This window comes from Hippopotamus amphibius, chromosome 8 (assembly GCF_030028045.1).
Source record: "Hippopotamus amphibius kiboko isolate mHipAmp2 chromosome 8, mHipAmp2.hap2, whole genome shotgun sequence".
Lineage (NCBI taxonomy): Eukaryota > Metazoa > Chordata > Mammalia > Artiodactyla > Hippopotamidae > Hippopotamus > Hippopotamus amphibius.
This window is the reverse complement of record NC_080193.1, coordinates 16,332,494-16,359,059: the sequence shown is the minus strand read 5'-3', so window position 1 is coordinate 16,359,059 and position 26,566 is coordinate 16,332,494. Positions and strand designations below refer to the sequence as shown.

At 48.2% G+C, this 26,566-nt stretch overlaps 2 protein-coding genes across 3 annotated transcripts in view; one reads left to right on the top strand and one right to left on the bottom strand.

The window, feature by feature from the left end:
* The window catches only part of SUDS3 (SDS3 homolog, SIN3A corepressor complex component), a 33,177-nt gene extending 11,870 nt beyond the window's left edge, over positions 1-21,307 (bottom strand). The window contains exons 1-10 of the mRNA XM_057745907.1: positions 21,002-21,307; positions 18,966-19,035; positions 16,364-16,419; positions 14,821-14,892; positions 12,826-12,845; positions 11,441-11,597; positions 4,141-4,236; positions 3,142-3,203; positions 2,960-2,981; positions 1,687-1,792 (exon numbers count right to left, since the gene is read on the bottom strand). Coding sequence (XP_057601890.1) covers positions 1,687-1,792; positions 2,960-2,981; positions 3,142-3,203; positions 4,141-4,236; positions 11,441-11,597; positions 12,826-12,845; positions 14,821-14,892; positions 16,364-16,419; positions 18,966-19,035; positions 21,002-21,143 — 803 coding nt within the window. The 5' untranslated portion in view covers positions 21,144-21,307. The remainder of the gene's footprint in view (positions 1-1,686; positions 1,793-2,959; positions 2,982-3,141; positions 3,204-4,140; positions 4,237-11,440; positions 11,598-12,825; positions 12,846-14,820; positions 14,893-16,363; positions 16,420-18,965; positions 19,036-21,001) is intronic.
* A 3,727-nt stretch (positions 21,308-25,034) lies between these two features.
* TAOK3 (TAO kinase 3) overlaps positions 25,035-26,566 on the top strand; it is a 176,746-nt gene continuing 175,214 nt past the window's right edge. For both annotated transcript variants that reach the window (XM_057745334.1, XM_057745333.1), the window contains exon 1: positions 25,035-25,327. The gene's annotated coding sequence lies outside the window, so the exon portion shown is untranslated. The remainder of the gene's footprint in view (positions 25,328-26,566) is intronic.

Below are 26,566 nucleotides of genomic sequence, written 5' to 3'. Positions count from 1 at the left end.
GTACAATATGATAAGGTTATCAACTAACACACTGTTGGGGTTTTTTTTTTTTTTTTTTAAGAAAGTTCGAAACATTCAAAATAACCGTAATTCTAATTCTGGGATTCTGGGTTGAATAAATATGTTGAAACGCAAAAATATTATATAATCACTACAGATGACAATTACAGAGAGCATACAATAACCCACAAAAACAGGAATTGGTTGGGGAGAAATTTTATGGTAGGTAAGTCTTCATTGTCCTTCAAGTCACTCTTTTTCATGTGTAGAGCGGGTGCTCACCTCAGGGTTCAGAGTCTAATAAAATTCACTTTGTCTGGTAGGTCACATTTCACCTGGGAATACCAGTGTGCACATACCAGGCACCCAAAGCATAGCTATCTAAGTAAAGTTCACTCACAAATCCCTGGTATTTTCCTGAAAGTTCCATAGGACAAATGATAACTTTACATGGGCCAGAGCTGTCCTTTGTGCCAGGGACTTGTCATCCCTTTTCAGCAGGATGGAAAGTCCCTTAACGACTTTGAAACACTATAAATATAACATGTTGCTTTGGGATTTCTTGATTCTAAATGTTCTCAAGTTTGGAAAATCTTATGGAGCGGAGATTAAGTAATAAACATAAATCACAAAGGAAATCTTTCCAGTTATAAAAAAATCATGCGGGGAGGGTTGGGGGGGAATGAATTGGGAGACTGGGTTACCAAATTGTACACTCTAAATATATGCAGTTTATTTTATGTTAAATGTGTCTCAATAAAAGTTCTTAAAAATAAAAATAAAAACAACAACAAAAAACCCCACAAAAACATTCTCTGTATAAACAACTGGAAAAGCAGCACGCAAACACGTGTCCACCGTGGCTTAACCTCGGGAGAGTATCTTGCACATAGGCAACGAACAGAAGGAAGAAATCAGAATTTAGAGAGAAGGTGGCAGGGCCCCGGCAACCTGGCACCTAGCAGGACGCCTAGTCACAGAGCAAACAGTAAACATTTGTTGAAAGAGTAAATGCATGAGTATTTATTTATCACACTGTTTTGCCACTTCCTTCCCAACAGAAACACTGGTGGTCTAAAGGTTTCAAACCGTCTTCAACATTGACTAGTAACACACCTGCCCCCATTACCTTTCCCGGAACACTGCACTCGTGCTGTAGGACGTTGCATGCAAAAGGCTACCTCGGTCAAATAGACAACACCTAATAACATCTTAGAAAGTCACAGTGTACAAGAGCATATCAGAGGACCCAAAGAGTGTTACAGTGTTGAAACCCATTGGTCTTAGTTAACACAGCCATTCCGCAGACTCATCTGAACACACAATCCTATTTTCCCCTATTAATTGTAGCACACAGGGGCACACTTAAGGGTGGGCAGAGGGGGATATAAACCCTGACCCCAGTCTCAGAGGCAGCAGAAAAGATGTAAGCCTGCAAGTTCTGGTTTGGTGACAGCAGCATGGAGAGAGAAGCGGGCACTACCAGGAGAACACGTCCTGGGGAAACGTGCCCTTCAGGGCTAACACGCAGTATCGATCCAAGACTCCTGACACACTTCTGAACGTTCCTCCACCATTCGTTAAGCAGCAGCCATGCTGTGAAATAACAACGACAGACAGCCCCAGCCCTCTTTCCAAATGGTTCTTTTGAGATTCTAACAAGTAACGTGTTTACTCGGAACGTACCATCGTTTATCATAGTACAGTTTGCCATCTTCTATCCGAGCTTCAAACCTCTGGGCTGGAGACTCCGCAGGCGTGGTGGGCAAGTGTTCGGGAGAGGATGGGGATGCTGGAGGAAGCAAAGAGATACTTCAGTGACTAAGTGTGTCACGAGCACGCGCGTCCACCGGCTAACATGCTTTCACTGAAATGCTATTAGAAAGGGAGAAACAATCACGTCATCAGTTGTCATAAGTGGCAATTCCACACACTTCTTGCACACCACATCTAACTGGATCCTCAGAGCAACTCTGTGAGGAGGGCAAGGCAAAGATGAACCTCACCGCACAGGAGAGAAACTGAAACCTGAGGCTCGGGCAGGCCAAGGGGGTTGCCCAAGTGACTGAGTAGGACTAAGACACCACTGACCATCAAAAGCGCCAATGGGCAAGCACTTGAAAAATCTCTTCAAATTTATAAAAATGAAAATTACTTCTAGAAATATTTATTACGAGGCAGAGCAGGTTATTGGGTATGTACAGAGTCAAAGCTAACACAGTGCTGATAACCACAGTGCGTTCAAATCCTCTAAATTCACTTACAAAAGTCCCTCCCCACCAGGCCTTCAGAAACTCAGCACCTCTCTAGGAACCACAGCAGCTCTGAGGACGGAATTATTCAGAGCAAGAAGAATCTTGTCTGCTTTCACAAGACTTCGCTAGTAGAGGGATACGTAAGTAATCCCAGTGCTTAAAATCCAAAAAGAAAAAAAAAAAAGGCTTGTCAGTTCAGAATTCTACTTTGCAGCCTCGCAATGACCCTTAAGTGCTGCTCTGAAGAAGGACCCTGAACACGGGGCCGGCCTCTTCTGTAAGCTGGGGCTGGGAGCAGCCCGCGAGGCCCCTACCAGAACCAGGCTGCGAAAAGCCTCCGGGTGAGCATGCCTAGCACTGAGCTCCACACAGCAACTAACACTGAAAAATCCTGCTGGTTTCATTTTCAGAAATGGATGTATACTTAAATCTTATGCCTGATGCCTGCACAGATGGAAAATTAAATGTCTCTCTTACAATAAATTCTAAGGAAAAGACAAAAGTAACTTTAACATAGCAGGGTTAAAAAAATAAATCAGGGGAGGGAGCACTTATGGTCCCCTCCAGTTTTCATGATGACTGCTCTCAGGCAAAGGATGAACGTTTTCTTTTTGAAAACTGCAACACCTGTCAGGTATTCACATGCTTTTCTAACAACATGATAAAAAAAAATTGCACAAATGCCAGTAACATTGTGCACTTACCTGGTCTCTTGGGTGACTTCAGCTGTAGGAAGAACAAAAAAATCTTAGAGAAAATCATTTCAGATACAACTTAAGGTGTCAAAGGTATCAAAGTGATTTAACAAGTAACATGTGAACAAAATAAAGCAGAAAACCCATATCAAGCCTGAGCTTTCAAATAAATCAAAAAAATCAAACTGTACCTTATTTAATGTTCTCAGATCCTCCATGATCTGTTCATCTGTTAACAAGTAGTTTAGCTGGGGTGCTGAGAGTTAAAGGAATGTGTCTGAAAAGGATGGCTTCCAAGCAAATAGAAATCAACAAAATGGTGCCAGCATATGAGAATCTACAAAGTGAGAGTATGTTCCACCAGGTTTCTACAGTTTGCCTTTTGGAACTTTCTGATCCTCTTACTAAATGTCGTGGAGCCAGGAATCTGAAGGAATTCACATCCCCCTCATCTTACAAACCTCTATGGTAAGAAGGTGAAATGAGACTCCATAGGTAACTACAGTAACCGTGAGGGCCCAGGCCACGGTCAAGAATTTCATCCTCAATTTGTGAACTGCTTTTGTTCCGAGGATCTGAGACGTCCACACACGTACAGGATTAACCTTGCCTAGCAGTGTCAATTCTCAGTCAGGAAGATGAAGGGACCTGAAGTTAGGCTCCTCCCCCGTGGCAGACAAATAACGAAACCATTCTATACAAATGGCTATTTATTAGCTCCTCGAGAGGAGATGGAAACAACACTCCCCCACGTGTCCCCTTCCCATTCCCACTTTCATGATTAGAGGGGCTTCTTGATGTCTGATTGAAATCTTTTGCTTTAATTAAACAGCAGTTTGCAATCCACTGTTTGGGGGATATAGCTGACTGAAGTACAAAAGGCAGATATTACGGTCCTCGTTTTACAGGTGGGAAGATCTAAGATGAATCTCCCAATGAGTGTTAAAACTAGCACAGAGTCCCTTTCCAAATAACTGCTGTCTAAAAATCCTTCCCACTCAAAGCAGTGACAATTGAGGATTCCAATCATAAAACAGCCATCCCCTAGCTCATGGATAAATACTTGTGCTTTCCAACCAAATATGACAATTTCTGTAGGACAACGGCCACGTATAGTCTATCAAACGGAAAAGCAAAGGATTCAACAGTCTAAAGGAGAAAAGTGATGAAGGCCTGATGCAAACGGATATCAGGAGCAGGTTTCCGCCTCTTGTCCGGGATGGGGACAGGATCATTTGGTCGCCTCCGCAACTTCCTGGTCATGATGGGTTTCACTTCCATAGAATCTGTGGCAAGAATGGAATGGGAAAATCTATCCAACTCCCACCTGAAGTCAGCAAGAATTCAGTGTAAGAATACCAGCCCCAGAGCCAGCCAATCAGAGCTGTTTTATTGGGGATGTCTGGTCCACAACTGGCCTGAGTCAGACACCACATCAGACTTTCAAGGGGCCGTACGCAGGAGACTCGGACCCTCCGACTTAAGCGCACACCCTCTCAGAGACACAGCCCGGCCCTGCAGCCACCCGCTGCAGCGGTGGCCGGCACCTCTCCTGCCCCCCCTTCCTCAAATCAAGAGGCCACACAGCAACAGGCTCTTGGGATCGGAAGGAAGCTTTGGGTCTAGTCGACTAATTCCCGCCATTCCCACACAAAGTGGGTGCACCAAAGCCCACTGGCATAAAAGGCTCTTTGAGAGGCCTCTGGCCTCAGACCCAACATTTTTACATGAGATTTACAGATCTGGACCCTTGTTTCATTTTATAACCTTCTGTAATGACTTGACTACCCTGACTGACGACCTGAAGGCTCCTGAGAAAGGCCTCATTTCCTCCCCTCAACTCCCCCCAACAGGCTGACACGGTGGCCAGCCACCCTCACCCACCATCTCTCCCCCAGTCTCGGCCACAGATCTCTCCTTCCTTCTCTCCTCACCTGCCTCCCTGGGATCCTTTCTGCCGGTCTGCTCCTTAGACGCTGGTGATCTGTGGGGTCCAGTCAGTTCCCAGCCTGGATCCCCGTGACTCTCCCATCACCAGTTCCAGCCCCCACCCCCACTGCTCGGCACCCTGTACCCCACGACGCCACACTCTTCTCCAGGTTCCAAGTGAACCCATTTCCCCCCCATGTCTCACCCCCAAGGCCATCTCCTCCACCACCCACCCTTCCCAGCCAGAGCCAACTGCCATCTGTGACTCGTCTTCCTTCACCCACACATTCGACCCACCAGATAACGGCTGTCTGCCTTGTAACCACCTCTCAACTCCACCCCCTCATCACACCCTCACCTCCCTCAGAGGACTCTTCCTAAGACACATCACTCTTCTTATGAAATGTTTCAATGGCTCACCATTGTCTACAGAATGAAGGTTGTGTCTCCCCCTGGTCTCCCTCCCTTCTGCTTTCTTCACACAGCCTGAGTGCGAGCTTTCAGCTGTTCTGTTATCCCAAGGCACCTTTTTATGCCTTCAAGCTCTGTGTGCTGTCCTCTGCCTAGCCTCCTTTTTTCTGCCCAGAAACTCCTACACAACATCCTTTGAGAGCCAGCTCGACACTCCTCCTGCTGTGATGGCTTCCACGGGGTCACACCATCTTCCCAGTAACCAGAGCATCTGCACCTACCCCTACCACCAATTGCCAGCATCTGGGACATCTCTGCCAGCACGAGACCCGAGAGGATATAATAACTTGACTTCGGTGAACAAAGTCAAAGACACGTCTGCATGTTGCTCTTAGGAAGAGAAACGCACAATACTGACTTTTCTCCCCTAGAAGTGGAGGTAAAGTGATCGGAAGCAGTGACCAAATGAATATTCATAAAGGTTATTCGGAAGTGGGGATGGAAGGAAGGAGGACAAACACCCACCCACCCCTTCTCCCTAAAAGACACCTCTCATCCTGTGCTGAGATGCCACCCTTCTCCAGTTTCTTACTGGCTGGTTGGGTGGGAATCCCTGCAGCAGCTATAAATACTGTAAACAGACAGACTGCGTAAATACTCTCACATCTCAGGTTTCCTCGTCTACAAACCGGATATACCAATCACACTTCCCTTGCAGGGTGTCGTGAAGATTACATGAGATGATACATGTAAAGCCCTCAACACAGTGCCTGGCATAATGAGAGTTCAATCAATGCTAGTTTTTATCATCGTGTTCCCAGCCAGGAAACAAACCATTCAGAGATCTTTTTGAAACGTCAAGGCACAAACAGCTGAAATAGAATTTATATACTTGAAGGCAACTGATCTCAACGGTGAGGATTTGCAACATTTAGACCTAAACTGGAAGATGACAGAGCACCAGGGAAAAGGCACCAAAGACAACAGCCAAGGGTGTCCTACCCTCCAGGGTGGGCAATACATGATGGAAGCAGGCAAAGGTAGAGCTGATAGGATCTGGGAATAAACCGGTCTAAGCATGGCCAAAAAAATCAGAAAAAAATAGCTGCATCACTCGCAAAGCAGAAAACATAATCGAATTCTCCTTGTGAAATGCTGAAAATCATTTCACTTTATTGGCCTAATCACAGTAATAACGTAATCAATTTACCCAAGAGACTACTTCAGCAGAAGGAAGGTGCTCTGAAAAAGCCTATAAAATTAATTAGCACGTCCCCACCACCATCTAAGGTAGTGAGCCAGGGGCCCAGGTGGAGGATGTTTTCCGAGGGGAAAAGCAACATGTACATATCACAGCCCCAAAGTACACACTAAGATTATGTACTTCACTCACTTTGCTCCAATTCCAGCCAGGTGTGCGTGATTGGCTTCCACAGCCGATTTTTCATAGAAAGATGGGATGTGCTAACCACCTGGGTCTGAGTTGGCCTGGAAATTCTATTTCTCACCAGAAGCAACAGGCTAGGTTCATAATGTCAGTCTCCTGGGAGTCTGGCCAAGAGGAGTCCCAAGGGCTCAATCTAGGTGCATTGACCAAAACTTTTGGAACTGAAACTCTGACCTTGGAGTGTGGCCACCCTGGAGAAGGCACTCGAGCTGGAAACAGCTTCTTCTCCAACATCGTGCACCAAGCACAAAGCACCCCCAACTGGCTTCAACCAGAAAGCCTCCCTGACCCAGAGGCCTACTGCAGTTTTGCTTCCTGCAAATAAGTGGGGATGAAATTTTCAGGATCTAACTGAACATCCAACAATTAAACCACAGGCAGCGGAGCATTCATGACAGAAAACACTGAGCAAGTGATGAGACCAGGTACACAACTCCCCTCCACACCACTGTGTGTATGTGGCCTTGAGTCATGTAAATCCCACTGGTCTGCTCTCCAGACTGGCCTGCCAGCTAAGAAACGGGAGCGCGGGGTGAGGCAGTGCTAGGCTGTCTTTACAGCCTAGTCCCTACTCAGACATAGTTCTAATAACATTAATTACCTGCAATTAACACACAACCACCGGCCACCAGGTACTGGGCCAGGCCATTCTCTCCAACGGCTCACCTGCCTACAGGGTGCAGGTGCAGTAAAAGGTTCACTTTAACATACTTTCACCATGAAAACAAACTCACATTTGTTTAGCTACCAAAAAAAAAAAAAAAAAAAAGTTGCAGGGATTCAAAGGAACATCCTTTTAAGAAAGAATGTGACAGAAAAGCCTCAGCAGAGTCAACACTGCAGTAGGTGGGCAATCACCCCCAAGCCAGGGGCAGCGAGACACGGGGCTGGACTGAAGGCCCAAGCAAACCCCAGGACACCCCCCCTCTAATGGCAGCGTCACAGATCCAGGTTGCACAACAACTACACACGGGGGCCTGAGGTGAGGGGCGGATAGAAATCAAGGTCAGGTCATCGGTGGCCAAATCAGGGTAGGAATGAAAGGACCACTTTCCATTAGGTCACAGGTGCCCATAACACGGGGTTGCATTTCAAGAGTGAACTGATCAAGCTCCCCCACCCCCCGCACCCTCAACCCCATTCAACGGCCTGGCTTCCACGACGGCAGCATCAGGAAAGAACGTCTTGGGGGCAAGCCCACCCCACCCCAAGCCCAGGTCCCCTCTTCCATCCTCCCTCGCCTGACAATCGTGTGGGGCCTCTTCTCCTCGCCTTGACTTCCCTGCTCATTGGCGTCTGTTCCTGTATCTCTACAACCATGTGTGCCTTTTAAAGTTTACAATCAGTAAAAACCAGCCTGACACATCGTCACCTTCATACCTAAATAGGATCTCCCTCTCTCAAAACTACCTCTCACTGGAGACAGCACCGAAACTGTGCCAGTCTTGCAACCATGCGAGCATAAGCTCCTTGAGGACACAGACCTTCCTATCAGCCTCACTCTGTGAAGCACTTAGTACCACACGAGTACACAGGATTTACAGCGTTGGTAACGTGGTGGTTGAGAGAACAGGCTTGGAGGCAGTCTGGCTTCAGCACCATGTCAGTGGGGCACTTGGAGCAAATGGCTCCGTCCCCGCGCACCTGCCCTGCCAAGTCAAGTCCATGGAGTCGCAGGAGCTGAATGAGGTTACAACTTAGTGCCCTCTGTGTGCCAGCCACTCATGGGCACCACCTCATCTCCACAGCAAACCTCCACAGCGGGTTCCATCACGTCCTTGCCAAATGACCACATCCCACCACAGAACCAAGTCCACGGCAGGGCCAGGCTTCATCCACATCTTTCAGCCTTCAGAGGCAGCTCTAATATTTTTATATAAAATCTGGCTCAGTGTAAGTGCCCAGAGCTTCAATCTGGTATCATTACTCCTGGCTCCTGCTATGAATCCAGCATCTTCTAAAGGAACCTCGCAGGCTTTACTGAGGTCACGCATAGCCTCCACAGGGGCCTGAGGGATGGAAGATGCCCGTGGTGATGCAAGAACTTAAAGAAGACGAAGCGGTAGTTAGTGGGCTGCTGGCTGAAGGGGAAAAAGGCAGCTAGCCTAAGACAGGAAGAGGACACACAAACTAAAAATGATAAACCTTCCCACGTTTTCAAGCTCATGAAGTTCTCGTTGATTATTGTGGTAACTTACAACCTTGGCCTCAACTGCAGAGAAAACTCACGCTCAGCTAATTCCACCTCTAACCCCACTACCCCAAGTGTGGTCTGACCAGCAGCGGCCCGAGACTGGTTAGAAACGCAGGATCACTGGCTCCACCCCAGGCCTCCTGAACCAGCATCTGCATTTTATCAGGACCCCCAGGTGACTCACATACATACACACTCAAGGTGGGGAAACCCCTGACCTATACTCCATCCCAGTTTCTTTACCGACAGTACACCTTTCTGCCTGCACAGCCCAGCTGCCCCAAGGTCCCCACCAGCAGTTCAGGCGGTGATGAGAACATCCCACCAATTCCCAGGGAGGGCTGGGAAGGCGGAGGTCCTGTTCAGACAGATCAGGTCACCGGGAACGCCCGTTTCCAATGGGTTATTTGGTTTAAGCTTCTCATCAGCCTTGTACTCCACTCGTTTTTCAAGAGATCTTCACGTTGAACCGGAAAAGGAGATTTTAAGAAGCATCTTCTCTGGGCAGAGCTGGGCAACACTGATCCTGGGCATCAATCCACAGAGGTGAAATCAGTCACTCGGTGAGAGGAAGGAAACCGGGCCTTTAAGCTGACACCACAGCAGCACCATCTGTGGAAACGCTCATTATCCTTCTAGCTCCAGTGCCTTCTCTTAGACACTCCATCATTACCTTGGCAGTGCTTTCCATACCAAGGGTACCAAACGGCTTGAGGAAGGACGTCAGTACCTTTAATGCCTGTGGCTAGCTTTAAGCACTTCTCTGTAATCTATTTTACTGCATCACAAATGATTTCCCCGCATCTATTTGTCTTTTCTACCCTGGCAGGCTTGGCCGCTCAAGTCACTGAGGACGCCTCCTGTCCCCGTTAAGATTCCGGCTGTAAAACTGCCTGGCCAAACAACGTCTACCGCTTGTCAATAATCAGGATGCCAAATCACAGGTGAGGCGATGACAGCCGGCTGCGCAGATGGAAGGGGAGCAGCTCTAAACTGGCAATATCTCCCACCGGCCTCATGAGGGCTCCGAGCATCCGGCGGCTCTAGTGGAGAGTGATGAGGCGTCAGTGCCGGCCAGAGCCACCGTCAGAGAAGACGGTACACAGGTCAGGAAACAGGCCCGCAGACTGGTACCAGACAAGGCACCAATGTGCTTGCAGTGTAATTAAAAAAGCGTTTCGACAAGGATAAGATGGTGCTGTTCTGAAGACGTTATTTTAGCATCCATTCTCATCAAAACACATTTCTGAGCCACTGTCAGTGATCTGCAAGAAATTCACTCCTTTTGGTCTTTCAATGAGGAAGGTATATCAGGGGAGTGATTTTTCAAGAGTCAAGCCCCTGCTTTAGACACAACCACACGATCACTGGTGTATAGTACGGATTGGAGCTAGACGTCTGTGTCGACGGGAGGGTCCACGCTGGCTAACAGCACCAGAAATACCAAAGGGGAAATACAGCTCTTAACTGCTACTTTTAGTTTCCAAGTCAGCCCCAAGGACTTGCATAACAACAAGATATCTCTTAAGGACCCCAACAAAAATCAGACATGCCAGAGCCCCAGGACCTTCTGAACATGATTTTAGGAGTTAAATTCTGGGGTGTGCAAAAGGCATGCCACTTACATATCAAAGCGACAAACTCACCACTAACGTGCCTTGTGATATTTGCTGATGGAAATTTTGCCAAGTTCCAAAATAGCTAGTTCAAGCCCATTCCCATCCCATACCCTTCTCAGTCACTGGTCTACATATGGCAACAGAAGAGGCAGCCCATGTTGCTTCTCCCTTAAACTTGCCTACAACCTGCCAAGTTCCCACATGCGGATGACTCGATCCTAGAAGGCCAGGGAGGGACTGGCTCCGAGTCTAACTAAATTTCCTACCTTTACAGGAGGACAGTTCAGTTTAGCTACCCCTGCTGAAATGGTATCAACTCTTTCTCAAGTGTTCACAGTAACACCTGGGGCGAAGGGATCTAATAGCACAGATGATACAGCCAAAGCCTCCGTTCTCACATCCAGGTCAAAGGAAGACAATGCCTCTTGCGTAATGAAGGCAGACCGACAAAAACAAAGCAGAGGGATTCCCACCATCACAGAGGGACCTGTGTAAGTAATTCGTGAACACAACCAAGACAGGACCGGCAGCCAACCCAGGAATTACATTAAATAAAGCACAAGCCCAAAGCTACAGTCACTATTAAAGCTCTACCGTTTAATTTACCCAACACCTGTTACATACAGGCACTTGTATCTCTAACCAGTCTTCTGAGATAAGGTATGATCAGCACCATTTTATAGAGGGGGAAACAGGCTCAGAGAGGTTAAGTGGCTTGACTAAAGTCACACAGCCAATACAAGACAGAGCTAGAATTCTCACTCACCACGCCAAAGCCCACCCTCCTTTCGGTCACTCTCCTCTGATGAGGAGCAGGAGTCAGCACTGGAGCGCTGCCACCGCCGGGACCCCTGGGCCCACGAGGACTCTGCTCTGTGGTGCTTTCATACCTCCAGTCAGTTCCATCGTCAGCTTTTCATTTTCAATCATTTTCTTCTTCTCCTCCAGCTCCGCAATCAGGTTCTCTTTCAGCTCAACCTTCTTGTCTTCAAATTCTTTCACTGCTGCCTTCTTTTCTTTGATGTAATTTCTTTCCACTTGTTCAGTCTGAGCAAAAGAGAAACATAGGCTGGGGCTACAGGACCCTGGCAGCCACGCCTCCAATGCAAAGCCTTGCTCTGTGTGCAAGCACAAAGAAAATACCTTTACTAGACATAAGAGAAACAGTTACAGTCACACACCAACTGGCGTTAACAGGGTGTCTGGAAGCAAGTTTTCCAATGAATGTGAAATCGAACCACACAACTTCTAATTTTTATGTGGATACCTCACTTGTGACTCAGATATCTCCTCTCTTCTACATCTTACATTTTACAACTTATTTGTGCAGAGAACATAAGTTTCTCAAAAACAGTAAATAAACCCCTTTAAAGACACAATGTCGAAGGAAAATAGTACATTCCAGATGAAATATCTATATTCAAAATTAGTTACAAGATACCGGGTCAAAACAGCATGAGTTACTGGTTTTGATGCTTACATAAGATAAATACCAACCAGAGAATAAGATCACGTGTCGGGTGCCTGAACCCAGAGGTACTGAAACACTGAAATTATACTAAGCACAGGAAATGCCTAAGCACCCAGTTTCCAAATCTCACCATTGCCTAAATGAAGAAAGAAAAACGGGGCTTTTGGTGGGCTATGGCTGTGGCTCCTGTGAACCCCTGGGCTGTGACTACGTGTATTGCGCTAACTTCAGTCCTAACCCGGCTTCTAATAACGTGGCTTGGATAAACCATGACCCCTCCTACCCCGATGAACCCAACCCCCCTGGGAGCAAGCACATCACCCAAGACACCAGCCCTCATCTCTACCCGCAGCACCGCACCTCACACAGAACCAGCACTCACACGTCTGTCGAGTCAAAGATCTTAATCTGCCCTTCCTATGCCCCCCAGAGTTTCAGCTGTAAAACTGAGCCAGTTCAGAAACGGGGCTGCTTTGAAGACCCATGTAACAAACTATTAGGCCATTATAATTCAGACATACTCCCAAATGGCTTTAATGTGAGACAAGGGTCAACAAGAGAGCGGTGAAGGGTGAGTATCCCCTAAACCCCTGTGAGAAGCAGGGGCTGCCTGACCAACAAATGAATTGATGGAATTTCTTCACTGAGACCAAATGTCCTTCAGTCAAACAGAACACTGACGGAGGCCTCCGGGGCAGCTTCCCAGCTGTCTCTGTGGTGATGGAAGGAAAGGCCACCGGATTGGGAGAGCAAGATTCCAGTCTCAGAAAGAGCCTGCAAGCCCAGAAGATCCGTGGTACTTACTTCCAGCTGGAGGAAGAGTTCTGAAAGAGATAAAACACGCAATTAGATTCGCTAGGCTGTGGTGTGCCACCTTCCCAGACAGCGATGTTAGGATTCATTTAGAAGCAGTAATTGCTTTCTGAAAGCACCGTTACATGGAGCAAATGTTTCCATCAGTAAAGTGTTGAGATACATGAAGGAGGAGGACACAAGAAGCACGCGTGTCTAGTTAAAATCTGGCCCTGAACAGAATCTGCTCTGGCAGTTCTGCCCAAGGGCGAAAGCGAGCAGGGACCAAACTGCCCTGGCAAAACCAAAGTCGGCCCTTCTTTCCCTCAGTACACACCCTCAGCAGCCCTGCAGGGCTCTGTGTGGTGAGGAAGGACGTTCCCCAAGCACTCAGAGGGCAGAGGTCCTGAGCCCTCCTCAGGCTCTGCTCTCAGGCCACCAGGGCTCCACCCGCCAACGCCCTCTGGTCCCTGACCACAACCCTGAGCTTCAGATCTACTGCAGCCTCCTCCACGAGGCCTTTCCTGAGGCCCCCTCACTCAGCAAGCCCCTCTCTGACACCTCGCAGTATCCACTCAACAGTATCACCAGCCTATTTCGTACCCACTGCACGCCAGGCCATCAGCACCTGTTTACCCTGCAGCCCCCACCAACTCCAGATACAAGGCCCCCTGCAAACCCAGCATTTGGAACAAAACAGGTCCACAGATGGTTGGCGGAGCAACAACTCCAGGGCTGCTGTTCCCATCTGACCATGGTCTCCTCTGCAAACCCATGGATCCACAACCCCCGTAAGAGAGCACACACGCACAGTCACACACAAAACTGGGAGTTTCAGGAACTCAAGATGAAGAATCCAACATCAATCAACAATTGCGGAATGAGAAAACCGAGGAAACGGGCCAGCCGCTCACTATTTTCTAACCCCAGAAGCCCTCATCACCTTGGCGCCAGGTAGCATGGGGCCCACGCGCTTGAGAGCACCCGGCCCTGCACACTCGCTCCTCTGACTGCTGCAGGCGTGTTCCCGCGTGAGTGGGCCAGACATCTGAAGTCTGTGCCACCCAGAGACACCACACCTGCACTGACAAGTCAAGTGACGATTAGCACCCAGAGCTGGCGCTGGTTGTTTCAAAGCAGGCAGACACCAGACACAACAAAAGCAGGCGGATTAGCTCTGCACGGAATGTGCTTTTTAAAGCTCAAGATGTGACTGATTCAGGAGCCCTTCTGCATTTTTTACCTGGGGGTGGGGGTGCGGGGGATGTTTATGAAAGACACGGAGGACAGGGTTAAGAGTAAAATTTAGACAAACAAATCAACATTCACCCTGCAGTTCTCGCTTAAGAGAAGTGGCTCACATCAGTTTTCTTTCCCTGCTTACATCTCAAACCAATTTCACAAGATACTAGTATTCCTCTCTCCAGACGGGGAGACAGGCTCCAAGAGCAAATACCTGCTTAAAGGCTGAAACCCTTGAGGGATGGGAGGAAGCCCTCAACCTGGGACCTCAGCCTCCACAGTGCCACCCCCCTCCCCTGCTGAAAGGGAACTCCAGGAAGAAGGCTGAGGATTTTAAAAGTGCCTGAGGAGAAGCCTCAGGAATTTAGAGATTTGGGGGGGGGGGGGGGGTGCTGGGTCAGCATAGTGGCTCTCTCTCTCCCACTTTCCCAAGACCCCCACACCCTGCAGCTCCTTTTCTGCGCTTTGGTGGACACGGACATCTACTCACTGAAGGAAAGAAGGGCTCCATTCACAGAAAGTTGGAAAGTCAATGGATCAGAAAGCAAGAGGACAGCAGCTTGAGGCCACTCGTTGGTGAAGAAGATGAACAGTTCTACGTAAGTGCAACTTTGGAGTCTCTCGTCCCTAAAACTCACCCCATGATGGAGTATCTGAGACACGTTTTGGAGAATGGCTCTTCTGGCCACATCACGTCCAAGTCAATGATCAGCCAAAGGAGGAAAATTTGATGAGGATTTATTTCCAGTTAAGAGAGCGCCTCACCTGCATTTCGTATCCTCTCTTTGTACTGCTGATCTAGTTTTTTCATCCTCTTCTGATATTCCTGTAATGTACCTGATTGAGATTTAAAAAATAGTTACTTTGAAGATCAAACTGCTTTACGTTTTGGTTCCTAAAATTATTTTCTAGCACCAACAGTGAATGTTTTAAACAACATTAGAGTAAAACACACACCATGGAAAGGCACCATGAATAGAGCTAACTCAGTTCCCAACCAAGGCCCAGAGCAGAGATCACCCCGACCAGTGGCTAGAAGACTCTCTAGCCAAGTTGAGAAGGAAGGTGCACCATCCACTGTGTTCTCATCAGTCGCTGTGACAGCTTCAGTCCGTGGGCCTCCCTCTCCTGGAAAAAGCTCCCTCTCCCTCAGTAAGGTCTAGATCAATGCCGTCCAGTAGAATTTGCTGTGCAGCAGTGGAAACAGTCTACACTGCCCTGTTCAGTATGAGAGCCACTAGTCCCACGTGGCTACTGAGCACGTGAACTGGGGCTAGTGCAAGCAAGGAACTGAACTATGAACTTCATCTAATTACACTTAAACAGCCACACGTGGCCAGTGACACTACTGGACAGCCCAGTACAGACTCTGACCAAAGGGCTCTGCTCTAAAGCAGCTAATGATGAGGGTCCCAATTAGTGTGGGAAGTGTTCTCTGGTGACAATGCTTCAGTGGGCTCTATTTACAGCATCTTTTTCAAAACCCCTTACTCAGCCCTGCCAGGCACACCTTACAGACCTGCGAGAGCGGGACGTATTTTTCTCTGGCAACACTTCCATTACCATGGGAGGAAAAACAAAGGGGTGTGATTGCAAGTCACGGAAACATGCTTCACTATGAAGGAGAAATCAACGTAAGATGGGCTGCTGCAAGCAAGGAAAGTACCTCATGGAAAAGCAGTTTCAGTGTCAGGGACTCCACAAAACGAAGCCAAAGAGCTAATGACCGGCCCCGAGCTGTCACAGGGCACCCGGCAGTCCTGGCTGCCCCTCACACACCCTCTCACCTGCCTCCATCTTCTTCATTTTGCAGATTAGAAGACAAATTAAGCAAGACACGGGGATGTGCCCAAGGTCAAATTTCTAGAAAGCAGTGCAGATGGGACTCAAACCCGTGATGGGACTCGGGAGGCTGTGCTCCTCACCAGGTACTGAACTGCCTCCAGCAGCAAACAGCCTTTGACAAGATACACCCGTTTGGAGTTCACGAAGTAAAAAGAGAAAACAGTGAGGACGACCCACAGCTCGTTCACAGTTAGTTGAGAAGGAACAGTACAATTATATTTATCCTTGGTAACAGCATCTTTCCTAAAACAGCCAGCTTTAGGCATGGTGGCTTTCAGTTCTTGCTCTGCAGAAGGCCTTAAGTGAGATTTCAAAAAAATCTGAAAATTGCCACTTTACTGACAGCTAAGTTCAGCCCAGACCAAATTTTAAATCGCTCTCGCTGAGAAGTGAAGTATAGATTTCAAAGGTTGTAATATTAGGAATGTATGTTTAGAAAAGAAGGATTAAATCACACACCAACCTTCCTGCAGTTGTTGCAACTGTCTCTTGAGAGAAGCCAGTTTATCCTGATACATCCTGTAAAAAAACAGGAAAGCCACGCTTAGAGACAAAAACACCCACTACCCAATTCCACAATAATCTACATGCAGGAACTACCTGGGTTTTTATGGAAATGTCATTAATGCCCTTTAGGAAGAGAGAAAATGAAAGTCTGCTGGTGGTTTAAAATGTGCCCACAGATAAAGGGATCAGAAAAGGGCAAGGATTCTGTGTTCTTGAATCATACCCCAGTTTTATAGATTCTTCTGTGTTCTCTCACCTTTACAGAATCAGTCTAAAATCTACAAATATGAAGACCCACAAATTTTAATAAATGGCAATGATAAACAGAGTTAGCCAAGAACTCAAAGAAAAACTGCTAGTGTGATGCCATTTTCTTCGGCACTTGGAGGTGTAACATACACATAAAAATGTAAACAGCATTAAACACATCTCTTATATCAACTCAACAATTAGATTATAAATTCCATAGGAGTAAGATTATGCCTCCAGCACGTTTTTCTATAGAGATAGCACAGCTGTGCAAGCGCTAAGTTAATAAACCTTCATGTCATTTTTAAAAACACTACCCTCTTATGATCAGAGAAACAACAGCAATTCAGTAACAAAAGTTAAAATGCAGGATTTACTTGCAGCCCCAGCGGAATAAGAACACACAGCGCACAAACCTGGCGTGTTGTTTTCCCCTCACACTGAATGGGTCACAGGCAATCATACACCCTGGTAAGTGTGTTTGAATGGTGGATTCCACATGTCAATCACATTTCAGCAATATTTTTGCTTCTACCAGAAAAACACCCCCAATTTCACAGTGACGAAAACAGGACTTGCAACCCGAAAAAGCACTGTCCAACAGGTAACAGGCACTCTAGCCTTCCTATTGCTCATGTAAGAGCTGCACATAGTCTGTCTATAAGCTGAGGAAGAGTAGGCAGAACCTGAGAATTATACGGAAGGCCTAATTTTTTTTTTTTTTTTTTTTGCCACAATGCACAGCATGTGGGATCTTAGTTTCCTGACCAGGGATCGAACCCGAGTCTCCTGCATTGGAAGGATGGAGTCTTACCTACTGGACGGCCAGGGAAGTCTCGAGGCCTGATTCTTTAAGGGAGAGCTCTGATATACTTTCAATGCTCATCTTGAATCACAAAGAACATTTGATTTTAATCAAAATTATTTTCTACGTCACCAAATATTAAGGGATACATTCACTTAAACACACTTAGAAGTGGGATTGGATGGGTAAACTGCATGCAAGACGTCTGTATTTGGAACCCAGCCTATTAAGTTTTCCACCACACTGAGTGTGCCAATGTTTTTGAATTCTTAATCTGTCTTTGAAAGAGAATATTAATAGATTCAAGTAGCAAACAACAACAAAATTCAGATTTGGGAAGGGAACAGGTATGTAAAAATACATCTCAAATGGATCCAGGTAAGTCACTAAGAAGCCTGGGGAGAGTACAAGTAAAATAAAAAGCCCGCACAGGGCTTCCCTGGTAGCACAGTGGTTAAGAATCCGCCTGCCAATGCAGGGGACACAGTTCGATCCCTGGTCCGGGAAGATCCCACATGCAACTAAGCCCGTGCACCACAACTACTGAGCCCACGCTCTGCAACTACTGAAGCCTGCGCACCTAAAGCCCGTGCTCCGCAACAAGAGAAGCCACCACAATGAAGCCCATGCACCGCAACGAAGAGTAGCCCCCACTCTCCACAACTACAGAAAGCCCGCACGCAGCAACAAGGACCCAACGCAGCAAGTAAATAAAAATAAAAAATTTTTTAAAAGCTAGCACAGTTTCAGAACTGAAGCTGTGAGAAAAATCACATCAATTATTAAAGCAATCCTTCATTCAGCACTGGTCAGATCTAGCTGAGTTTTCCCTTTGGATTCCAAAGCTTGAAAAAGATGACAGAATCCAGAAGATGGTCAGAAAACATTTGTGTATAAGGAAAACATTCTATAAGGAAATGAATGTGGATCATCTAGTTTAAAGGTAAAGAATTTAAGAAGCCAAGTCAAGATCTTCAAAATACATTCCACAAATACTTATCAGATCTACATTATACTGTCTTGCCCTTGAGTTTCTGACAAGAGGGAGTGGTTTCAGTTTCCCTGAGGTGTGGTTCCGCTGAAGGCTCGGGTGTGGACTCTGGGTAAATGGAAAGGGCACTGGAGCAGGAGTCAGGAGCCCTGCTCTCCAATCCTGGTCTCCCCAGCTCTCTGGGCGCCTAGCACACCATCCAGCCAGTAGTCAGTGTTCAGTGGGGTCGCACCCATCTGAGAACCAAGGAGCTGTGAAACACCACTGGCCCCCTCTGAGCAAGGGTGCTCTCCTGTTACATGGCCTTATTCCCCTGGGAACATTTCCCTCCAGGTTCTTTCCAGCCTACTCTCAAAAGATTCTCATCACAGGAAGACTGATTAAATGTGACAAATTTACAGGGGGGAAATTGCACACATATGCATGGTTTTGGAAGCACTATGTCAAAACCATACACATAAAGATGCCCTTGTCAATTCTGTATTCCAAAGAAGAAACAAAAATCATACTCACTGTTCCTTCATTTCTACATAGTCTTCTTCATCATGCTTTGCCAAGTCAGTTTCACTAGCATCCTCAGTGTCTGAGTAAAATTAAGGAACAAGGGTTTATTAAAATCATAACTCATAGAGTTGGTATCACCTGATACAGTGACATTTCACAAACGTCTGTAAAATGAATTTCTACTCAGTGCAGGCCTGCGTGGAGCCATCAATGAAAAATACTACATCCAGTTACTTCAGAAAAGAAAATGCCGTTTCCAGCTTGTACACAACCAGATTTATCCAAAGAGCCTGCCTTTATCTGGAGTGCAGCCTGAGAACAGGGTGCATTAGACACAGCTGGTCATGGTCAAGGCCACTACTTCAGCAGAAATTCTAGCACTTCAGGAAAAGGAGACATAGGTGACAGAATGGAAAACTACAGGCAGCAAGCCTTGCTCTCTACTCCAAAACAACCTGATATGTATATCCTCTTCTGGTAAATGCCCAGTTTGAACCCCGAAAGGATTTTACATCATATAAAGGATTTTACATCCAAACCAACTAAAGGAACGCTAAGCACTTAAATATTTTCAAAAGGAGAAGGAACAAGACAAGAAGATCAAACACAAACTGTTTCAGAATATTTTAAACATTGTTTTTGGAATAAGCAAATGGCCGGTGTCTACCTAACTTCAACAGCCCTACTTGAGGGGGAAACAAAAAAAATCAATTTTTGCTTCGCTGCTCCCCCTGGTGGGCATTAAAAGCAATACAAGTGATTCACATTCAAATCCTCTAGTTAAGCCTTATCTTCAAATGTAGTTTAACCAGATTGTAATTAGTTCCTTCAACTTTGTATCAGCATATACAGCTGCCTTTTTAAAGGCTGTTGCAGATTCAATCCTCCACCTACCCTTCCCCCCTTCTTCAGTGAAGCAGCCTGCCCTGAGCCTTCACGTGCCAGCCAGCCACAGCATTCGGCACTTGGGGAACTTGAGATGAATGAATGAAACATACTCCTGATTCCAGACAGCTGGTCTAGCTTTTGCTCCATGGCCCTATTTTGTTCACCCATATGTTCGTCTCTTTTACCTCCTCTTTCTTCTCTCTTGTCCTTTTATGTTTCTTTACCTTTCTCCTCCTGCAACCAGGATTCCTCGATTCCTCAAGAAGTGTTCCTCACACTTGGCAAGCTTATGAAGCCCAGTTTAAAAAGCCAGGCTCTGAGAGGCAGTAATGCTGATGTAAAGAGTGTGGAACTCAAAACACAACACCTGAGCACCACTAACGAAATCCCCATTCCCCTCCTCCCACCCACCCCCCACCCCCCCGCCCCCCAGCCTGTTTCCCCAATGGTGAAAACTGATTATTTTATCAAGGACCAGGCCATGCACACGCTTTACCCCTGTATCTCATTTAACCCTCGCACCTACGCTAGGAAGCAGGCACTACTGACAGCCCCGCTGCAGCTGGGGAAACTGAGGCTCGGATGCTTAAGTAAATTACTTAAGATCACCAGGCTGGGTTCCGCGAGCCCAATGGAGACCTAACTCGATGTGGCTGGTCCGCGGCTCTCGTTCTTTTTACCAACCTGTCTCGCACTGTCCAAAGTAGGGCTGACTTAAGCATTTCCCCGGGTGAGGGCGGGGGCACCGTGGTAACTAGGAAGCTAAACTGGGCTTTGCTCTAAGCCTCTCAGTAACTGAAAAGCAAAGGGTACTGAGTGGACCTAATGAATGGCTTTCTCATCCCAACCAGTGAAGACCTGAGGTTCAAACAGAGACAGTTGGAGAAAGAGGGTGGGGGTGGGGGGCAGACCCTTAAAGGGGACCTACAGCTCTGACAACAGCTCCCGAAGGCCCTTCTCCGCATCACTGCAGGGTACCACGTCCTCAGGGTCTCCCCCTTCCCCAAAACCGGTCGGGATAACTTCCGGGAGCCGCGCTCCTCCCAGCGGGCCCCTCCAGCCGCCCCTCAAACCCCTGAGGTCGCCCCGCCCCTCTCCCAGGGAGCCCCACCCCCTCCCGCTGCTGTCCCAGCCCCGCCCGCGGCTGCCCAACGGACCTTCGTCCGACTCGCGGCCCCGGCAGCTGCGCTCGTCGTCCTCGGCGCTCTCCAGCTCCTCATCCTCCTCGGGGTAGTACTCCGGGGCCGGCGGCGCTCCAGCCGGGGCCGGAGCCGGAGCCAACAGTCCCGCCGCACTCATGTCGCCTCTGCCCTCAGCTGAGTGTGCCACCCGGGAGCCGCGGCCACCCGCCCCGCGGACTCCACGTCCGCACAGCAGCGCCCGAGGGAGCCGCCGACTCGCACAGCCGCAGCCCCTGCGACTCCGTCCCCGTCTTCGCCAGGCTCCGCCCCGCGCGCCCGCTCTCGGCAACCGGGGCCTCGCGCCGGCGGCGACTTCCGGGTCGCGAGCTGCCCGAGCTCCGCCTGACTCCGCCATCCTCGAGGGAGTGGAGAGGCCGCCGGACGCCCCCTTCGCCTTAACCCCGACGCCTTCATCGCCGTCTTTCAAATCCTCAACGGGTACGGGTGGGGGAGGGGCGGAGACAGGCTCCCTGGAGTTAGGCAAATCCTTGGGCAGCCCGACCGCGGCTAGGACCCCCGAAGTTCAGAGGCCGTTTCCGAAAACAGCCGCCAGGCGGCGCCTGGAGCCAAAACGAAGGAGATGTTTTTCAGGGACTTGGGAGGCAGAGGGTTTGAAGGGCTCTTGCCAGGTGGAGGTGGTCTCTGTAATTTAAACAGGTGAATGACATGAACCATCACATTTATAGGTCGGGAAACCTAAACATTTAGAGTTTGCGTGATCATCCCGAAGAAAAGGAGCCTGACTCCTGACTGATTAGAGCTTTATTAAGAACTAAAATAAAAACGAGGATGCTAACATTCCATCCTGGGATCCGCAAAACCGTATTTTCCCAGTGGGAGGGAGTCCTTTCTGTTTGTGTAGGTTTGCTCAATACGGTGTTATCCCGATTTTACAGATGAGAAAAGAACTGTCAATTGCCTAAAAAAAAAAAAAAAAAAAAGGTAGCGTCCAGGCGCCTTGTTTAGACTGTCAGACCCAGGTCCTCTGCAGTACAGCTGCCTCACATTTCTCAGAACATAAATTTTTTAAAAGGTGGTTTTCCCCAGTCCAGTAACTTGCTAACCAACTCTCAACTGAGCAACTGCAGAAAGTTAATTAGGCTCAGGAAAGGAAGGTGCTAGCTGGTAACTTGGAAAATGAGAGTTGCATATCTGCATAAATTAATTTGTCAGATTACCTCTGAGTAGAAGCAGACACAGTGCTATAAGCTTTGCTTAATGAACAAATTGAGGCTATCACTTGTCTTGGTGTGTGTAGCAAAAAAAAAAAAGGGGATATAAGGGCCCACAGATGTTTAAGGGTTTGTCCAAAGTAACCCTACTCTTCATGTGGTAACCAAGTCTCCCTAGAAGAAAAAGTAACATACAAGCAGTAAAGTTGAACACAGATGTAAAAGCCAGAGTCGAACCCAATATTGTGATTTTCAGATCCTTTGTGACCAAATTTATCTCTGAATTGCCCCCCATAGTCTGTCCTCAAAGTGAAAAAATGTATTTTCATCCCATTTATTTTAACATTTCTTATTTTCTACCTTGTTGTAATTAAAATCTTGGCTCTACTTGTGAGGGATTCTTCCTCCCAACAAAACTCAAGAATTTTCAGAATGGAATGCTGTGATGCCTTTCCAGGAGTTCAGAGCTCTTCTAAAACTCCTTCTAAATAAGATGCATTCTCATGGCTCCCTGTAGGTCCACCGTCAACATTTAAACTTGAATTTCAAAACTGTCTCTTGTCCAAAGGATGAAGTCATTTTCTTTTTTTATGCTGTTAGGTCACATCTAAATTATTTGTAATCAACTATATTGAGCAACTTGAATTTCCACAATCACAGACCAAAGCACCAACATTTTAGAAATCAGAGTTTATCGATACAATGATGTATCGAAATTTTTTAAAGAGTTGATATCATTGCTAATTGGTTTCTTTTCAAAACACTGGCATTTTTATCTTGCTTATGTTTTGTCTTCTTGACTGCAAATAACATCTGTTAATGATCATGTATTTTTTTATATAACGAGACAGAACTGAATACTTGCATCATGAAAATTCACCCCATTTCTTCTATCCATATTGCAATTGGTAGGATGAGCTCTTAACTAACAAATACTCAGTAAAGGAGGAGACCCTCATCCAAAAAGTTCTCTCATGACTTTAGTCTTACCCAACTTTTATAGTTGTCTATGATTTTGGACAGTCTTTCTCTAGGCCTGTAAAAATCAAGTTCCCTTAAAACCAAGTTTTACCACCTTGAAATTCCTCTGCATCCCTTCCCAAAATGGCACTGTCACACTGCCCAGGAGACATCTACATCTGAATGCCTCTTAGAGGAAGTCCTGCCAGCCCCCTTCTACATGCCCTCTCTACATACCCTAACACTCAAACTTAAATCTTTTTTTTTTAATTTTTATTTATTTATTTATTGGCTGCGTTGGGTCTTCATTGCTGCACACGGGCTTTCTCTAGTTGCAGTGAGTGGGGCACTGATTGTGGTGGCTTCTCTTGTTACAGAGCATGAACTCTAGGCACAGGGGCTTCAGTAGTTGTGGCTTGCAGGCTCAGTAGTTGTGGCACACAGGCTTTGCTGCTCCCCGGCATGTGGGATCTTACCAGATCAGGGCTCGAACCCATGTGCCCTGCATTGGCAGGCAGGTTCTTAACCACTGCGCCACCAGGAAAGTCCCCAAACTTAAAGGGGAGCATCTTAACTGGAATGGGTATGATTTTAAAACACTAGGAAAAACATGAATGGTGTTTAGAACACAAATTTTGTTAGCAAGAGTTAAAACAAAAAAGAGTTAATGATGGGGAGTTTTCTAAGTGAAGTCTTATATATAGTACATCTGACAAGGCTTAGGAACAAACTGTGTTCCCAAAATGAAACAATGTCTTCACAAAAGGCTGAATTGTCAAAGTCCATAAACTTTAGGGTTTAGAGAGGAAGGTAGCAGTTTTCAGCTTCCTGCATTATTTAATCAACATACCCAGTTTCACAAAAATATAAAGAATGGCTGAGTTAACAGGATAGACTTTCACCCCTGGCAGGCACCGTCTTGCAGCTTGGGTCAAGATGGGTCTCGGGTTATCACCGGTTGCGCTTGGGTCAGAGTCCATTATGCTTTGGCCATTAGTTCCCACAAAAATCATTAGACTAATTTCAAGTGGCCCCAGAAAAAAAGTATTTTGAACAGTCTTGCTGAAGCCTTGCTAAAGCCTTGCTAAAGCTAACAATGGTTCCCCTACCACACAGTTCCTGTTCCTACTTGTCAAAATGATTATCATAACCCACAAACTGAGTATTTCTTAAGTTTGTCCTTGTACCTATTAAAATGTGCCCCGTCAGTGCTGAATGCCTAGCTGGTCAGCCTATGCATCTACTATATAGACTTTTTTCCCCTAACAGCATCAAACTGACATCTGCTGAATGCAGTGCGAGGAAGGGCAACTCCCTTGCCAAAGATATAAAAGAGTTTAAATCCAGGAAACATTCACAAGTCCTGAGTGAATACATGCCATTATGAATTTATGGCAGAATTACTTAGAAAGCTGTGCCAGGTCTAACAGGGGGAATGGGGACCTCAAAGACTCTAACATGGTGGTCCCAGGGAGTCCCAGAGGGCCTAGGCCTCTAAGAGTCTCCCAAGAAAAGTAAAGGCTCAGAGGGGAGTGCCATGAACTTTGACCCCAACACAGTACAAACAAGACTGACCGCACCCGAGGCGGGCCAGTGGGTAACTGAAGTTGCAAGGTCTTCCGCGTCTGAGGAAACCCCGCCCCACCCCATCCCGCCCACTTTCAACTCCGCCAATCCTCAAGCGCCATCGACCGCTCGGCTTCCAGGCACCTCCAATCAAGTACCTATATCCGGCCCCGGGTCTATGCCCCGCGATCAGGGAATGTCAGTAGAGAGCCTATCGGAGCCTGGCCGGGGGCGTGGCCGGGGGGCAGGGGGCGGGTGGACTGGGACTGTGGGGCGGAGCGCGCTCGGCGCAGTCGGGTGCGATTGGCCACCCCTGGCAGGAGCCGCACCTCGGACAGCAGCAGCGGCTGCCGCGGGAGGGTCCGTGTGGAGCCCGGTGGCGGCGGAGGCGGCGGCGGCGGTGGTGGGTTTCCTGCGTGAGAGAGTGGGACCGGACGTGGAGACCCAGGGCGGAGGCTCCGCGCGGCCGGACCCGCCACTCAGCGACTGGACCCGGGGATCCGCCGGGGAAGAAACGGCAGAAGAGCGACTCGGGGACAAGTGTGGGAGAGGAAGCGGCGGCGGCGGCGACGCCGGGCCCGGGGGTGGTGACAGCAGGTCTGAGGTGAGAGCACCGGGACGCGAGGAGGTGACAGAGTGAGTCGGGGCGAGGGGACCCAGGCCGGAGTGGGGTCGGCGAGGACCCGAGCGAGAGGAGTTCCGGGAGCGGGTTTGACAGTCCGGACTGTGGAGAGGAGAGACCCCCCCACCCCGAGAGGGGCCGGCCCCGCGGGTCTGAGAGGGGGACCCCGAGAGGGCTTGGGACAGCGTGTGTGAAGGGAGGGGACCCGCAGAGGGGCTGGGACAGTGGGTCTGGGGGGACCCCCAGAGGAGCCTGGACCGTAGGTGTGAGGGGGGAGCCCCGAGAGGGGTCGAGACCCAGGGTCTCAAGGGAGGGGACCCTGAAATGGGCCAGGACAGCGGGTCTGAGCGGCAAGGGGACCTCGGGAGGGCTTGGCACAGCAGGTGTGCTGGGGGACCCCGAGAGGGGCTGGGACAGAGGCTGTGATGGGGGTGCCCCGCGGGGGCTGGGGACCCGGGACTGAGCGGGGACCCGGGGGGGCATGCGGTGGAGGCGCGGCCCCACCCCGCGTGGGCGAGGAGAGGGGGGCCTGGGTCCCGGTCGCGGCGCCGGGCGAGTCGGGACAGCCGGCCGCCGCTCCCCGGGTGCAGTCAGCCGAGCTTCCTAAGGGCGGAGCGGGAGACGGGGGACCGCCTGAGCCCCCGTGACTCTGTGGGTGACTCTGAGGAACGGGGATTATGTAACGAGACATCTCCTAGGAGAACGCACAGGTTGGAGGGTCTGGCTGAAGCGCGGGGTCTTGGAAAAGGCAGGAGCGGGGGGCTGGGGACCTCTGCTCCCTGGCCCCCTGGCTTCCAGTTCGTTTTTCCGAGTTGGGCGTGGATGCCTTGAAAGCGAGGGGGCTTCCTGACCTGGATAGCTTCATCAGAATGTGAAAAGTTGGCGAGGGCTTCTTTAACTCACCGCAACCCGAGTGGAAAGGGAAAGGGACCCTTTTGGAGATGCAGGTTTTGGATTCATTAGGCTGTTTATTTTCTTAGACCCTGTCTTTTTCACTTCGGCTCAGCAAGGAGCTCAGAAACTTTTTCAGGTTGGGCAGCACATCCGTATCAGTGTTTAAAATGCAGACTTAAAGGAACTGTGTACTAAGTTTGACTGTTTATCTTTGATGTGTTGGAAAGATAGTTGCAAGGTCAAACTAAATTTTGAAAAGAGGTATCGGAGTCGCTAAACTAACAGCAGCACTTTCCAATTAGATTTCTCATCCTAAAAGCTACCAGG